General features: G+C 53.0%; 5 protein-coding genes and 2 non-coding genes across 7 annotated transcripts; 3 read left to right on the top strand and 4 right to left on the bottom strand.

Moving 5' to 3' along the window:
* Nucleotides 1-26: 26 nt before the first annotated feature.
* Nucleotides 27-125, bottom strand: BDZ83DRAFT_t229. Its single transcript has one exon. It is a non-coding gene; the product is annotated as a tRNA-Arg (tRNA).
* A 316-nt stretch (nt 126-441) lies between these two features.
* BDZ83DRAFT_585569 (family 2 glycosyl hydrolase) lies at nt 442-3,692 on the bottom strand (the record flags this gene model as incomplete). Its single annotated transcript, XM_060505856.1, has 3 exons — nt 442-1,597; nt 1,664-3,053; nt 3,113-3,692. The coding sequence occupies 3 exons, from the start codon at nt 3,690-3,692 to the stop codon at nt 442-444; spliced, it is 3,126 nt and encodes a 1,041-aa protein (XP_060361381.1).
* A 592-nt stretch (nt 3,693-4,284) lies between these two features.
* BDZ83DRAFT_678345 (sugar transporter-like protein) lies at nt 4,285-7,021 on the top strand. Its single transcript, XM_060511179.1, has 10 exons — nt 4,285-4,899; nt 4,955-4,995; nt 5,062-5,108; nt 5,173-5,343; nt 5,398-5,473; nt 5,536-5,605; nt 5,663-5,756; nt 5,826-6,141; nt 6,197-6,676; nt 6,738-7,021. Exons 1-10 carry the CDS (start codon nt 4,731-4,733, stop codon nt 6,894-6,896), a joined length of 1,623 nt encoding a protein of 540 aa, XP_060361380.1. The 5' UTR covers nt 4,285-4,730; the 3' UTR covers nt 6,897-7,021.
* Nucleotides 7,022-7,775: 754 nt separating this feature from the next.
* BDZ83DRAFT_632490 (C6 zinc finger domain-containing protein) lies at nt 7,776-10,760 on the top strand. Its single transcript, XM_060508974.1, has 7 exons — nt 7,776-7,993; nt 8,316-8,344; nt 8,436-8,510; nt 8,688-9,494; nt 9,548-9,709; nt 9,761-10,339; nt 10,401-10,760. The coding sequence occupies exons 1-7, from the start codon at nt 7,928-7,930 to the stop codon at nt 10,645-10,647; spliced, it is 1,965 nt and encodes a 654-aa protein (XP_060361379.1). The 5' UTR covers nt 7,776-7,927; the 3' UTR covers nt 10,648-10,760.
* A 1-nt stretch (nt 10,761) lies between these two features.
* BDZ83DRAFT_632488 (serum paraoxonase/arylesterase) lies at nt 10,762-12,547 on the bottom strand. The gene is made up of 2 exons (XM_060508973.1): nt 12,004-12,547; nt 10,762-11,943 (listed from the first exon to the last, which is right to left on the bottom strand). Exons 1-2 carry the CDS (start codon nt 12,328-12,330, stop codon nt 10,975-10,977), a joined length of 1,296 nt encoding a protein of 431 aa, XP_060361378.1. The 5' UTR covers nt 12,331-12,547; the 3' UTR covers nt 10,762-10,974.
* A 415-nt stretch (nt 12,548-12,962) lies between these two features.
* BDZ83DRAFT_t228 lies at nt 12,963-13,049 on the bottom strand. Its single transcript has one exon. It is a non-coding gene; the product is annotated as a tRNA-Glu (tRNA).
* Nucleotides 13,050-14,252: 1,203 nt separating this feature from the next.
* On the top strand, nt 14,253-15,245 carry BDZ83DRAFT_654908 (uncharacterized protein; the record flags this gene model as incomplete). Its single annotated transcript, XM_060510761.1, has 1 exon — nt 14,253-15,245. The coding sequence occupies one exon, from the start codon at nt 14,253-14,255 to the stop codon at nt 15,243-15,245; it is 993 nt and encodes a 330-aa protein (XP_060361377.1).
* Between the last annotated feature and the right edge of the window lie 303 nt (nt 15,246-15,548).

The raw sequence follows: 15,548 nt of genomic DNA, 5'->3' as shown, positions 1-15,548 counted from the left end.
ATACTTGGCGAGGAAAGCAAAAGAATTGACCAGCCTGGGGGTCGAACCCAGAATCTCCTGATAACATGCCAAGTCGGGGTACCGCTTAGTCGTAGTCAGACGCCTTGCCATTGGGCCAACCGGCCGGTTATGATAAGATTGCCTGAAGAGTTGTTGTTATACCACTCGTGCGCGCCGTCTGCGCGAGGCCCACCGCCCACCCGGACCCTCGGATCGCAAGCGCTCTCCTCCAAGGCTCTCTCTCGATCGACCTTGGGCATAGGCTTGTTGAGTTTTCAAAGTTGGCAGTACTTCGCGGTTTTGATAAGATTTACAAGAGCTGGTTGAAAGTCGTAATAATTCATTCCACGTCTAGCTCTAGCTGTCCGTGACATTGATGTGTCCAGGTCTCAAGACACCAGTGTAACCATTTCATCGTAACCCAAAATCATCACAAAGTCATTAGAATCCAACTCTCTCCAAAACGAATCCAAACTTGAACTCTCCGACATGCACCTTCAAGTCCTCCCTGACGTTAGGACCACAAGCGGCAGTACCAACACCAGCAACACGGGCATCGAGACGCAGAAGCGTCGCATCCTCCTCAACGAGATCGCACGGGTGCGCGGCCTTATGCACAGTCTCGGAAGTGTAGCGACTAACCTGGAAGCTGAACTGGCGCCACTCCTCCTCGGACCAGACAGCAACGTCGGCCGGCGTTGCGCGAATACCGCGGCCGTGGTCCTCGGTGAGCTTGACGTAGCGGGTTTCCAGATGGTTGCCGCCTTCTTGAGGAACCTCGTAGTGCTGGTGCAGCTCTGGCACGGTAGCGCTGAAGACGCCGAGGTGTTGGCTGGACTTCTTGTCCGGGTATGACTCGCCGGGGCCGAGGGCAAGGTACTTGACGTTGTTGAGCGACTTGGGCAGACGCAGGTTCAGGCCCACGCGGGGAATGTGGGTGGGCTTGATGCCGCGGGGCTTCAAGTCAACGGCAACGGTGAGGCGGCCGGTAGCATCGATGGTGTAAGTAGTGGTGGTCTCCCAACCCCAGTCGAGGACGCGAGGGGAGAGGTAGGTAGTTGTGATGACCTCAACCTTATCGGCCGACTCATTGATCTTGAATGACCGAAGGAAGCTGTCAAAAGCATCGACACCGAAACGAACCCAGTAGGGGGCATCGTTGGGGTTGTCGTTGTCTGTAGGGGCGCGCCAGAAGTTGGGGATAATGGCCGCGCCAGTGGCTTCGTCCTTCTCGAGAAGAGGCACGCCGGCAGCAGTCCAAGATGTGATGTATCCACGGGCGGTATCAAAGGTGATGGCAAAGTCGGAGCCCGAGACGGTGGTCTTGGCGCGAGCCTTTTGAACCTGCAGCTTCGAAGTGAGGGTGCTGTTGAGCAGCTTGGGGGCCGCTGCAACACCGGACAGCTTGTGCTGGATCCAAGCGATCTCGTGCGAGGGCTCGGCCCAGTTGGTGGAGTCCTTGAGACCAAAAGTCACGGTGATGTAGACCTCCTTGTCGGACTTGATGTTCGCGAGGCTCGAGGGCAGGTCGACCTTGACGGTCTCGCCGGCGGCGATCTTAGGGATCTCGAGGTTTCCGGCAGCGATGAGTGCGGAGCTGTGTTGCAAATTGTCAGTCATCATGCTTCTCAAGATCAGAAGGGCTTCCTCCAGAATGACTTACATTTCGCCGAGTTCCTCGACCTTGTAGGTGGAGGAGAGGTGGTCAACACCAACAAAGTCGTACTTGTTCTTGATGACAAGCTGGTTGCCCTCAACTGACAGATGAAGGGGCTGGTAGGCCTTCTTCAGCTCGATCAAACCGGGAGTGGGGTCGTGAGTGCTGTGAAGGAGGCCATCCATGACGAATGTGCCGTCGTGGGGACGCTCGCCAAAGTCTCCTCCGTAGGCATAGTAGCCCTTACCATCGGCATCCTCCTTCCAGATACCGTGGTTCGCCCACTCCCAGATGTAGCCACCCTGAAGACGAGGGAACTTCTCAAAGACCTCAATGTAGTCATCGAGACCACCAGGGCCGTTGCCCATGGCGTGACCGTACTCGCAGAGAACAACGGGCTTCTCGAAGCTACCGTCCTCCTTGACACCCTCAGTCTCAACCAGCTTGGTCAGGCGATCGATGGGCGGGTACATGTAAGAGTACATATCCGCAGTCTCAGCCTTGACATCGCCCTCATAGTGGACCGGGCGACCAGAGTCAAAGTTCTTGGCGTACTCGTACATGGCTTTGTGGTTCTCGCCGTAGAAAGCTTCGTTACCAAGCGACCACATGATGATACTGGTGTGGTTCTTGTCGCGCTGGACCAGCTGAACCATGCGGTCGAGGTAGGCCTCACGCCACTCGGGGTTCTCGCTGGTGTACTTTCCGGCAAGGGGGAAGGTGATGGCCTTGCGCGCTTCGTAGTCTGACGCCTCGTCGACGTCCTGGGGGCGTGCGACAGCATCGTAGAAACCGTGGCACTCAAGATCGGCCTCGTCCATGACCCACAAGCCGAGTTCGTCCGCAAGCTGGAAGACCCGGGGGTCAGGCGGGTAGTGTGAGCATCGCAGAGAGTTGATGTTGTGGTTCTTCATGATGAGGAGGTCGCGCTTGGCGTACTCGATAGGAACGGCGCGGCCAAACTTGTTGTGGTGCTCGTGTCTGTTGACACCTCTGATGCGGATGGGGGTACCGTTGACGGAAATCAGACCGTTCTTGAGTTCGACTTTGCGGAAACCAATGTTTTGGTAAACGGCGTGAGAGCCCAGGGTGATGTCAACCCGGTAGAGGTAAGGGGTCTCGGCAGTCCACTTCTTGGGGTTGGTGACGGGAATGCTGATGTCGACCTTGGTGTTGTCGGCCGTAACCTCTACCTCTTGGGTCGCAATGACAGCGCCGCCGTTCTTGCCCAGCTCGCTGAGAGTGAGCTTGACGGTGCCCTTCTCGACGGTCTTGACGTCGACCGTCGCCAGGAAAGTCGCGTCTTCGTACTTCTCATCGAGATCAGTGCGGAGGAACCAGTCCTCAATTCTTGTTTGCTCGGGTACGGCGAGGAGAGTGACATCGCGGAAGATACCTGTGATTAGTTCGTTAGATGGTTATTCAATCAGGTTGACGAGCGAAGCGACCACTCACCCGAAAGCCACCATTGATCCTGGTCCTCGATGTAAGTTGCGTCGGACCACTGGTAAACTCTCACAAACAGCTCATTGGGTCCATCCCTCTTGAGGATGCTTGTGACGTCAAACTCGGACGCGTTCCGCGAGCCCTGAGCGAAGCCAATGAGCGTGCCATTGACCCAGATGTGGTATCCGGAGTCAACGCCGTCGAATCTGAGGCGCAATTGCGACTTCTCATCCCACGTGGAAGGGACGTGGAATGTTCGTCTGTAGGTGCCCGTGGGGTTCTCGCTGGGCACGTATGGCGGGTTCACTGGGATAGGGAACTGTGTGTTGGTGTACCACGGGAAGCCGTGCCCTTGAAGCTGCCAATGGCCAGGGACGTTGATGGTGCCCCATTCGTCCTCCTTGTCTTCTGGCAAAGGCGCCTCCTCGGGAGTGCCGGCCATGTGGAAGTCCCAAACGCCATTGAGAAGGATGGACGTCTCTGGGATGAAATATGCGCGCGGAGGAAGGGTGTTGCGCCTGAAGACGGAGGGGTTCTCGTAGTCGTGAACTCCCTCCTTGGCCTGGAGAGACAAACTTGGAGAGGCCATCGTGGCGGTTTGGATGAGGGGTAACGATGGACTGAGACACGGATTTGGGGTGGAAAGAGAGAGGGGACAAGGAATGTGAAGAGAGAGAAGCAAGAGGGTACAATCAGTTTGCTAGCTACCAAGGTCAAGTCCTTATTTATTCGTCCTCACTTTCTCCACGCGAAGTAACACGTCGGACGCAAGGCCGAGGGAAACGCCAGAAATAATCTGCAGACTGCAAGCACCCGTTCCCTCTCGTGAAGCTCACTCAAGTTTGTCCCGCCATATGACGAGGGAGCGTGGGGCAGAAAGACTGGAGCAGTTTCGGGGTAGCTCCGAGTCAGGTGGTGTCGGTGTAGTACGACCCCGAGGCCATCCTGTCCTGGCGCTTCTTCAACTTCTTTTGCGAGAGAGACTCTTCACTCTTGTCCTACAAGAGCCCCGGCAACTCCTGGCAACTCCGCACTATGAGGACGCAAGAGGGATAGTCTCCCCCAGCCCCGTGTGGTTCTGATTGGGCCCGGGGAAGTCGGGGCCGGCCCCGCACCTCCATCCGGATACAAGCCGGTCTAAGTTGATGCAACGTCTGACAACCCTGCCAGCCATTTCCACCCTTTCGTCTGCTCTCCCCATGGGCCCCATCTCTTGGATGGACGGAAAGTTGTTGTGTGTCTGTTACCCCGGATTGACGTTGTCTAGACCCCGGCTAACGTTGACTGAAAACTGCAAGCGCGCCCGTGGTGTTGGCTCATGGCTGATGGTCCGTCGTGTCACCCCAGGTTCTTTCGTATTTTCTGCCTCCTAGGACCTTCGTTTGGATGGTATGATGGCCCGAAGGCGGGGAGAAGATTTTGTCTTCTGACGGGCTGCATAGAAGCATGACTGTCTGTAGCCAGAACATTTAAGACGGCCGCGTTATCGCCTCTCCATTCTTTTGTCTCCATCGATGATACCCTTCCAAGGCTTCCAAGACCTCCATCTATCCACCGTTCCACTGTTCCTGAATTCTTGGTCCACCCCTCTCGAGCTGTATTGCTTGTCTGCAGTTCATCTTCCACCATGTCCGACGAGAAGACCGACCCCACGGTCGAGGGCCACGCCGAAGAGCGCCGTGATGATGCTGCTGCCGAGATCGACACTGCCGTCCACATTGCCCATCAGACGCAGTCTGGCGCTTATTCGCCCTGGACGCCGCACATGTTTCGACTCTACGCCGTTCTCTTCATTGGTTTGTGCCTTGGTGTTTCTTGTGGGTTTTCGCCTACTAACAACAATTCCGACAGCTTACCTCAATGGAGCTCTCAACGGTTACGATGGTTCCCTTGTAAGTGAACCCCGAATCTGAGCATCATCATCATAATTATCATCATCTAACGAAGCACCTTTAAAGATGGGAGGTTTGAATGGGTTGAAGTCCTACTTGAACTACTTCCACAAGTAAGTAACTCAGAGAGCACAACCCACCAAGCATTTGATGACAAGACTGACGCGAATCTATCAGGGAAACTGTTGACGAGAGCACCGGAATCATCTTCGCCATGTACAACATCGGAAGTGTCGCCGCCGTCTTCTTCACCGGACCTGCAAACGACTTTCTCGGTCGCCGATGGGGCATGTTTATCGGGGCTGCCATTGTCATCATCGGCACTTGTGTCCAGGCCACAACCAAAACGTACGAATACGTCTTCTATTCGATGGTCGCATACCGGTTGCTAATGATTCTCAGTTCTGGCCAATTCCTTGCCGGACGATTCGTTCTCGGATTTGGTGTCAGTTTCTGCTGCGTGTCTGCTCCGACCTATGTAAGTTTGATGGATCGTATTTTTCTTGGTGGTGCATGTCAACTAACATGTCGTCTGTTAAGGTCTCCGAGATGGCACACCCGGCATGGCGAGGAACCATCACTGGCATTTACAACTGCACTTGGTACATCGGTATGTCTACCTTGGTCGCTTGCACATTCTCTTATTCCATCTAATTACTGCACACAGGCTCAATCATAGCTTCCTGGGTTATCTATGGGTGTGCCTACATCGATGGCGGTGAGGGCACCAGTGCTTGGCGCCTGCCCATTTGGCTTCAGATGTGAGTCTCTTCAACGAATGAATTTTCTTCGTGTGATCCTTTCCCAGGCACTAATACATTTCTTTGCAGGGTCACCTCTGGTATCGTTTGCGCTGGAGTCTTCTTCATCCCCGAATCTCCGCGTTGGCTCATGGCGAACGACAAACACGAAGAAGCCGCAAGAGTGCTTGCCAAGTACCATGGCGAGGGCTCTATCGACCACCCTATTGTCCAGCTTCAGCTGAAGGAGATGGTCTCTCAAATCAGCACAGACGCATCGGATAAGTCCTGGTATGATTATAGTGAACTCTGGAGCACCCACTCCGCCCGTCGCCGCCTCATCTGCGTGTTGGGTATGGCCTTCTTTGGCCAGATCAGTGGTAACAGCTTGAGTTCTTACTACTTGGTAATTCCGTACTTCTTCCTTTTCCATTACTTCGAGATGACTAACATCATTTTAGACCGTTGTACTGAAGAACGCCGGCATCACAGACGAGAAGCGTGTTTTGGCATTGAATGCGATCAACCCTATTCTGTGCTTCTTCGCATCTCTCGTCGGAGCTCGTATGACGGATGTTGTCGGTCGCCGACCCCTATTGATCTACTCCATCATCTTCTGCTCGTTCTGCTTCGCAATCATCACGGGAACTTCGAAACTGGCAACGGACGATGCTAGCAACGTTGCTGCTGCCAACACGACCATCGCCTTCATCTACATCTTTGGCATCGTCTTTAGTTTCGGCTGGACTCCTCTTCAGAGCATGTACATTGCCGAGACCCTCAGCACCTCCACCCGTGCCAAGGGTACTGCCGTTGGTAACTTTGCCAGTGCCGTCGGAAGCACCGTTATCCAGTACGCCAGTGGACCAGCTTTCCTCAACATCAAGTACTACTTCTACATTGTCTTCATTTTCTGGGATCTCTTTGAAGCAGTCATCATTGTAAGTTTTGCACTAATCATTAATTGGTTATGCCATAACTCCGCTAATGTACCACTACTAGTACTTCTTCTGGCCCGAAACCAAGGATCGCACGCTGGAAGAGCTGGAGGAGGTTTTCAGTGCCCCGAACCCTGTCAAGAAGAGCTTGGAGCCTCGGTCTGCCGAGACTGTTTTGAAGACTATGCAGGTCGGCCAGGACGAGAAGGCGGCGTATGTCTAGTAGATATCTGTACCGGGCCGGGCTTGGGCGGCATTTGTGGGGCGATACCGGTCCGGACGCCGGGTCTAAAGCTAGGATTCACCTGCATTTGCTGTCTATCTCGCTGTTTAAAGACTTAAACCAGGTTGTTCTTTGATAAGCCTTCTGATGATTTGCAATGCAAGTGTTCCATGATGTGCAAAGTGCAACATCAAACCAGTATCCACGGAGACGGTCAATTCATTTGTCTGTTGATGGTACTTCGTACACCAAAAAAAAAAAAAGCTTCCTTCGCTATGATTGGGGCGGCACCGTTCGTACTAAGAAAATGGGCTAACGGCCCCCATGTTCTACCTACCTATGAACACGGACACATCAGGCGAACCCAACCAACAGTCTTACTTAGTATTCGTGCCGCGCCCGCGTCTGAAGGAATGAAGGAAAAGCTTAATCACGTATTGTATCCCTACAGAAACTGGCAAAGCGGCACAGCCTAGAAGGGAGTCAAGAGCCACCTGTCATATCATCACATGTGCTTCTTTCCAACTCGTAAGAGACGAATGCCATGATGGGACATATGCCCGTCCTTGTCCCAAGCGATGGTGATAACCCCCGCTTGGAACCTTGTGGGTTCCCCTCATAGACGTGCCGGGGCTGCACGGAGCGAAACCACGGGAAGCCATAGAGATCCTAGACTGAGTCCAATTTGCACCCGGCATCCCACCATCCCATGATCCCACAAGCTTTTCCCCTTCCTAGCCAAGCCCCCCCCCCCCGTTTACGTTTCTCCAAATTCTTCCTAATGAACTCACCCCCTTCTCCGCAGCTTTGTCCCTTCCCCCGCACTACACGTGGGTGCATATATGCATGTCCTGCTGCTGGGATTCTTCCTTTGACCCCCTTGTGCCGTCCATTCTTTTTTTCTCCAGTCCACTGCCCCCAAACTCTGCTCCGACTCGGTCCGCTTCGGATCGAGGATCCCCTTCACTGCGGAACCAGGCTTTTTTGCTGTTGCGGACGCTGTCACTACGCCATGCCACCCAGCAGCTGCGATGGAGCCACTGGATAATGACACGATCAATGAGCCGTCGAGGAAGAGGTTGAGGACAAGTCATGCGGTATGTGAATTGCATTTTCTTAGAGTCCTTGAATCAAAACAGTTTGCCTCTGTCATAAGTATCGTATTGGGTCAGAACAGGCTATCGGCTTGTGTATACTGTTCCACTGTCACATTGAACTGCCAAAAGAGTTCTTCACAAACACTGCTACTACCAAAAACACTGCACGCTTGACTGTTTTCGTTATACCATCGCGAAGATCTTCCCTCGTTTCAGAGTACCATTTCTCTGAGCGTAAACTCTTCTCTCCCCACACGTTCTGTGCGGCTACCCAGCCGAGAATCCGAAAAGCTCGTCACTGACAGCGCATTACAAACTTCAGTGCGACACATGCCGTGCAAGGAAGATCAGGTACGTGGAACAAAGACAGCCAAGCGACCCAGGTCCAGGCCGAACCAGTCTCTCGGGACAGCATCAAGATTAACGAGACCTCACTGCACAGATGCAATGGCAACACGCCATGCGCATCCTGCTCTGCGTCGCATCAGGAATGCACCTATGGGTCCGAAGCTAATTCGTAAGTAAAAGAGTCCGGCGCTCAAAAGAACCACACTCATCTCCTCACGCCCCCCGGAGCCGTGATCCCCGGCGCAAAACACCGACTTCCGGACGCTCGGGGGAGCCTGGGGAGAGAGAGAGAGAGGAAATCTTGCTTTCTAGCTGCGAGTCTAGATTCTGACCATCACGTCATCAGGCGCGGGAAGAGCGACCTCATTCTAGAGGGTGTGCTCCGGGTGGAGAAGTTCCTTCATGAAATGAAGGCCACCATCGTCAGTCCCGTCTCCTCCACTTTTCACTTTTCACCGAACCCATCTCACGATGGTGTGTTCAAGGGGACGGCGCCGTATACCGATCACCGTCCGTCCGTGGTCTCTCCGGCTCTCCGATCCGCCTCGCGGGGCTCCTTTTCCGGGTCGCCGCTGAATGAGATCCATCACCCACAACGGACCCCCATCTCGGAGCCGCAGTATCTGAACAACTTTGAGAATGCCGTGCTCGATTCCATGCATACGAGCACCACAGAATCTGTCCTGCAATGGCCTCATTTTGACGCCTTTCCGAATATGAGGGATGGATACGTCCCCATCTTCCATCTTGAACAGTCACGGCCGGCGGTAAAGACGCGTGCAACGCCCGTGTACCCCTACGTAACTGCGGAGGACATTGACGAGATCATCGAATCGTTTGAGCACACCATCAACTTTTGGTATCCGACCATGTCTCGCGGCCAGCTTGAGCAGGTCCGCAACCTGATTGCTGATGGAATTCCCGAGGGAGACAGCATTCTTGTCTGTCTTGCGCTGCTCACAATGGCGCTGGGGTGTGTCGGCCTAGTAACTACGGGACTGGCGAGCACGTCTTCGTTGAGCGAGGAAGACCGTAAACGAAGGGCTTCCAAGAGGGCCATGGGTGACATGTACTTTGACAGTGTCTTGAAGAAGCTGCATGTGGTGCATACCAATGTTGGAAGCACTGCAACCCATTGCCTGTTCTTCACAGCGTAAGTATAGAGAATTATGTTCCGCTACAGAAAGGCGCTGACCTAAACTTCAGGATGTACTTTGCCTTCCTTCGTCGTCCGTTGCAGGCATGGGAATACATCAACGCAGCATCCGCAAAATGCCTCTTGCTTCTGTCATATCCGCCAGAGTCCGAGTCCGTGGAAGACCAAGAACGAATTCGAAGGATCTTTTGGTCTTGTTACATCCTCGAGAGGTACGAGCCGTGACCCAGAACGTTGCCGTGCCTGCACTAACAAATCTCAAGTGACTATCTTGCGGAGCTCTCTGGGCTTCCACAATCGGGCGTCGCCCGCATCGAGTCGACAACACCTCTCCCAGGAGAGTACAGCACACACAAAGACTCTCAAGTCGAGGAGCAATCCTCCCTCTACTTTCTCGCCTGCATCTCCATGCGCCGCCTCCTCAACCGCGTCCATCAGCTCCTCTACGCACGCGGAACCGGCGCAGCCCTCGACCACGCCCGTTTCCCTTATGTCGTTGCGGAGCTGAACCACCAGCTCGACGACTGGCGAGAGGTGCTTCCTCCCGCGTTTGCATTCAGTGTCGGGTTCAATGAAGTAGGAAATAGTCAGAGTACAGCGACGGAGCATGGGGGTTTCCTGCGGCAGAGGTATCTCACCTGCCGGAGTGTCATTTACAGACCGTACCTGATGTGGATGCTAAGCGGTATGGCTGGTGGGAATGGAGCCAGCTCCGAGCTGCTAGTCAACCAAGATGCGCTGAAGAACTGCAAGGCGTGTCTGGATGCCTGCCTGCTCCATATCCTCAACTTGAGGGGCTTTGGGCAGACAGTCATGGTCGACACGTGGATCTGCTCTCTCTCGTAAGTTTGTCACTCGAGACCGTTGTGCGCTAAGATATCATGGCTAATATGTGGTCGACAGCATGGCTGGTGCGATGCTTGTCCTGCTCGCCGCGTGCCGTATCCCGGCTTTGAAAGACATGATTGGGCCGGAAGTGTTGGGAGCTGGCGACCACTTGAAGCAGCTACTACAAGGCTGGCAGAGTACTATGGGCGAGCCTGCGTCTCCGAGCGTCAACCAGGCGATCCGTATCATCAGTGACGTGGACCGCTTCATCCAGGAGGTCTATCGGGCTGGGGATTCCTATTCCATGAGGCGGCATCCATAGCTCAAGTGAGGAGAGGTTGGTGGCAGAGCAAGTCATGTCAAAGTAAATATTCATTGTCTGGTACATACAGAGTAGGGTATGGAAATCGGGCAGAATACAGAACTAAAGAAATCATGCAATTATGCTCCATCATCGTCTGCCAAGCTTGTTACCTCGCTTTTCGATCCTGGAAAATGGCTAACAATCCCCGACCCTGCAAATCCTCGTCCTTAAGCCGTGCCAACGAATGACTCAACCTATGCAGATCGATCGACACTATCCCCATTGCTTCAGTCCTCCCTTGGTGCTATAAACATGGGGCGTGCTCCTTGATCATCCGTCGCGCCCTCAAAGATCAATCTTGACGGCAACAACACTGCCAGCCATGAAGCCAGTCACAAAGAGCCATGCCTTTCTTTCTCCCCTCTCTTGAGCCGGATCAATAGCGACCAAGACAGCCGCCGCCGCCGACCTGGCCCTCGTCCCATCATCCTCGAATACTAATCTCTTCTCATAGCCTCCGTTGCTGCCCGCAGCTGGCTTGGCGTACCACACAATCGACCCAATATCCGATGTAGTATTGTGAACTTGCTTCGGGATATCGATAGGCCGCGTAAGACCAGGGAGAACGAAGCCGCTAGCGTCGAAGACATCAGTCTTATATGGGTCATCAAAAAAGCTGGGGTTATCGATATATGAGTCCACCTGGACGGACTCGATGATGTTGATGGTGGTATTCTTCGGGTCTGAAGATAGCTCGCCGATGAGCATTTCGCCGCCGGCGCAGTTGACAACTAGGATTTCTCCGGTCTTCCGGCTGTGGCCTAGGCCGTTATTGTTGCGGATTCCCGAGAGAGCTACCTCGGCCTTAACGCCTTCTGTAGGAACCAAAGATGACATCTCCTGGATGTGAACGTAGATGGTGTCGGTCCAGGTTGTACCCGGCCATATATCCTCGATATGTCTTCCGACACCATCGGGGTAATAATGATCGTTGGTCACATAGAATGAGTACGGGTCTTTGATGAAGATGTCATTGGGAGTCTTGACCAGCGGGTGGATGACGGTTCGCAGGTGCTTTATGGTGGATGATCCGAGGATGTAGTGAAATATTTCAACGCGTGATTGAGACTTTTGGGTGACTTTCTGATAGTCCTGACCTCCAACCTTGGTTGCTAGGTAGTCTGGGTGTGGTACATGGTTGACGGCGAAGATGTAGACTGCATCGGCCCTCTTGGGGTCTGTAATGACATCGATGCCGTGGGTAACAAAGGTGGAATCAAAATTCTCAAATTTGAGTCGTTTTTGGGTCATATCCTAATTCAGTAAGTCATGTGTACAGGTTATTGAGTGTTGATTGATATCTTAAGCTCATACCTTGGGATCAATAACGTGAATAGAGCCCTTTTGTTTGCTTCCCAGGAGTGGGTCATTGAGGGTTCCAAGGCCAGGGAACCATTTGGCACGGTTCTCTTCATTGTCTTCACAAGCCGTAAAGAGGAGGCCGCTTGGTTCGTGGTAATGGATATCTTCGCAATGAATCGTGTCGTCAATGTAGATGAAGTCTCCAGCTTGAGCCACGGGTGTGTTTAGCTTCTCGCGTCCAATTCCTGCTAGGGCAATTGTCCTCTTAGCTGCGGGAGCATAGTTAATGCCTCCGAAGATGGCGAGGCCGGCAACCAAAACGGGCACCAATCCCGCCATGTTGTTCGCTGACGATGATGTTAAAGGTAAAGTACTGAAAGAAGGACAGTGTGTGATGAGGTAATGATTTACTCGGTTTCAAGGTATGCTATATAAGAGATGAAGAATTGAGGTCGTAGACAAGTCTCCGCAAATCTGCTCCGGCGGTTCAATGGTAGCCCGTCGCCGAAATCCGGGCTCACGGGTTTCAAGCAGTCAAGGGCTCACGGTGAGGGGGAAAAGTCCGTGATGTGGACGGAGAGAGGTGCTCGGGGACCAGGTAAGATCCGTTAAATAGCGTTCAAGGTTGCGGGAGTGGAGGTGTCTCGAAACTGAATACGTCACGCGTGCGGAGGAATCCCACCAAGCTTGAGGGTATTCTCCCGGCTGAAGTTCGCAGCACGCAGTAAGAAGAGAGTATGAGAGGCTAGCTACGGACGGGTAGAGCGCTTCTCCAAAGTCCAAATTAACCTCGGCTTAGTCAAGCTGCCTTGACTCCAATTACGAAACAAATAAAAGCCAAGGAAGAAGAGGATGGAAAGGTAGCCATCCTTGCATGCAGCCGATTTGAAGGCTAGGTTGATCGATAATGTCTATTGTCTGCGGACCGTACCGTTGGCGGAATTGTCAAAAGGGTCAAAAAAGTATTGGTTTTCCGAAACCGAGAATCGAACTCGGGGCTATGCCTAACCTCTCACAGAGATGAGAGGGCATCATGTTGGCCACTACACCATATCGGATGTGCTCAATGAAGATTTTGCATGGCAACCAGACCAAGTCAGTGAGAATTAGGAGAAGCTGGACAATCTCGTGGTGGGTTCGGTGGGTTTGGTGGGTGACGAACGGCCCCTCGGCGAGATCTGCGAGCCATTTGCAGCATGAAGTGGGTTGAAGATGGAAAAAATCAGGGCACACTAATTTGACGAAACCCGTCTGCGTTGTCTCTGCTCCATCGGCGCCACTCCCTACTTGGCAGTGTGTTACTGAGTTAACGTAGAAAGGGGGGTATTAGCGGAAAGATATCATGATCACAGATAGAACCAACTTCATCATCAAGGTTCCGTCACCCATGTGGTTGCAAAGAATGCGATCAAAATCTCTGCCTACGCTGCCCATGCGCCAAGGATCAAAGTTCAAGAACCCCAACTTTGAACGGCACGGTGGCTAGCTCCTGCACAAAGACAAGATGAAAGACCTTGAGAGTAGTGATGAACCAGGTTCATGAGAATAGAGTCAATTAAATGGGACTCTGCAGACTCTATCCGGAGGGAGGAGGGAGCACCGAGACTAGAGGGTCCACGGCTGATGCGATAGCTCACATGCCCCATTGGGAACTGGCCAAAGTCCTGGTTGGTCCAAGGTTTAGGGGAGCTGTGGCCAACAGTCTGTTCTGTGCGACAACTCTAACCGCCCTTGACCAACGGTCATTGCCCGACAAGAAGAAATCTCCAAGGTGGAACGCGCTGGCTGACCTGGTCAGGTGTTCGGTGAAGGTCTTACCTTGACTGATAGGATTTAACATACTTTGGCCTTGAGGCTGCAAGAAGAGACCATGATGAGGCTGTTCATGCCACAACCAACTACTCGTGTAGCTACGAGTCCATCTTTGAGAAAATTGCGAGGTAAAGGATTCCAGAATGTCCATCGCGGGACGCCTACGTACCTGGATAGATGTTTGCCGCTTGTGAGCAAAAGTCACCTCTGGCATCATGAACCCTTGCGATGAAAACCATATACCGGAGCAAGCCATCAAGGAGCCTTGAGCGAAGATTTCACACAAAACTCTGCATATTTAAATCTAGAGCGCCTTTATTTGCCTTTGCTTGCTGAATTTCTTCTCTTTCAACAATCTCTGGGCCTCATTCAGACTTACCTATACCAGAATCTTCCCAACCTCACCTCGAGCATAATCACCTCAAGAGGAACCCCAAATTACAACAACCATGATAGCCCCTGCCGCCCTCCTTCTGGCCTTCCTAAGCCTCACACCCTCCGCCATCGCCGGAGGAGACAAGCGAAGATGTAGCCCCCTCAACAAAGACTACGAAAACTACGCCCAAAACATCGGTATGCGCTACAAGGAGGAGTGCATCCGCGTCGGGCTTCACGTCTCCAACACGGGCGCCTGCAGGGTCTCATGCGATCACCTCCCCACCTACTACGAATGGGCCAACATCTATGAGCTTGAAAAGACAGCACGAAAGAAGGCGAGGTTGCAGGAGAGGGAACGGGAGAAGCAACGGATGGCAGATCTCGCGAAGAAGCTTGGCCTTCCTCCTCTGTATAATACTACCACTCCTGATCCGTCTATGGCGTCTGTTCTCCCCGTGGCGGCGGCAAACGACAAGGTGGAGACCAAACCAACTTCTCCAGAAGAGCCTGCGGTGTTGCTCTCTCCCCGTGGGATCACAGCAGCACCGGCGCCTACCGCAGCAGCTCTCAAGATGGCAAATGCGCCAATCAGACCCTGCAAGCGCGAGGAGATCTCAGCCCAGGACTCCTTATGCACCCTCGGACGCGGAATTCCCCGCTACGCGAAAATCCAAGCCGCGCTGTCGTCTTCACTGCAGGCAGCTGCGTCTACCATCAACGCAAAAGCCTCAAGCTACCGCGTCCTGCTAAACGATGCCAAAGCTACCGCTGTGGATAAGACTGCTACCGTTACTGCGACAGTTGAGAAGCTGGTCACTAAATGCCTTTCATCCTCGTCGTCAGCAAAGGCCTCAACTACAAAGACCGCTGATAGCAACACCACGCCTGCACCGACAGCCCGTTCAACCTCGGCCAAGAAGCAAACAAAGGCGACAAGAACTACTTCTTCGGTAAAGCCCACCAGGACCATATATGTAGCCTCCGAGGGCTCATCTACCTCCATCATGTGGTCGATGCTCGTGGCGTGGATCGGTATTCAGGTCCTGTTCTTGACAGTCACGTAGGCACACCGAACCTGGTTATGGCAATGATAGGAGGAAGAAGAATCTATGTGCGAGAGATGGCTAGGAGTCGGTAAAGAAGCTGTAGTTTTGATACCCGTTCTCGAGCGTTATGTCTCTATGATCAAAAGGTTTGATAGTCTAATAGTAATCTATTCAGTGATCATTAAACAGCTACTTCTCTCACATGTGCTTTGCGGCAGGCTTACTCGAAAAAAAAACCATGCTTTTCATTCTTGGTTATTGTCAACCGCCTACCTTTATCCATGGAAATCTAATATGAACTCATTGAATCATTACTCCGCC

Source organism: Colletotrichum acutatum (genome assembly GCF_030867785.1).
Source record: "Colletotrichum acutatum strain CBS 112980 chromosome Unknown BDZ83scaffold_98, whole genome shotgun sequence".
NCBI lineage: Eukaryota > Fungi > Ascomycota > Sordariomycetes > Glomerellales > Glomerellaceae > Colletotrichum > Colletotrichum acutatum.
This window is presented reverse-complemented; position numbering and strand designations above follow the sequence as displayed.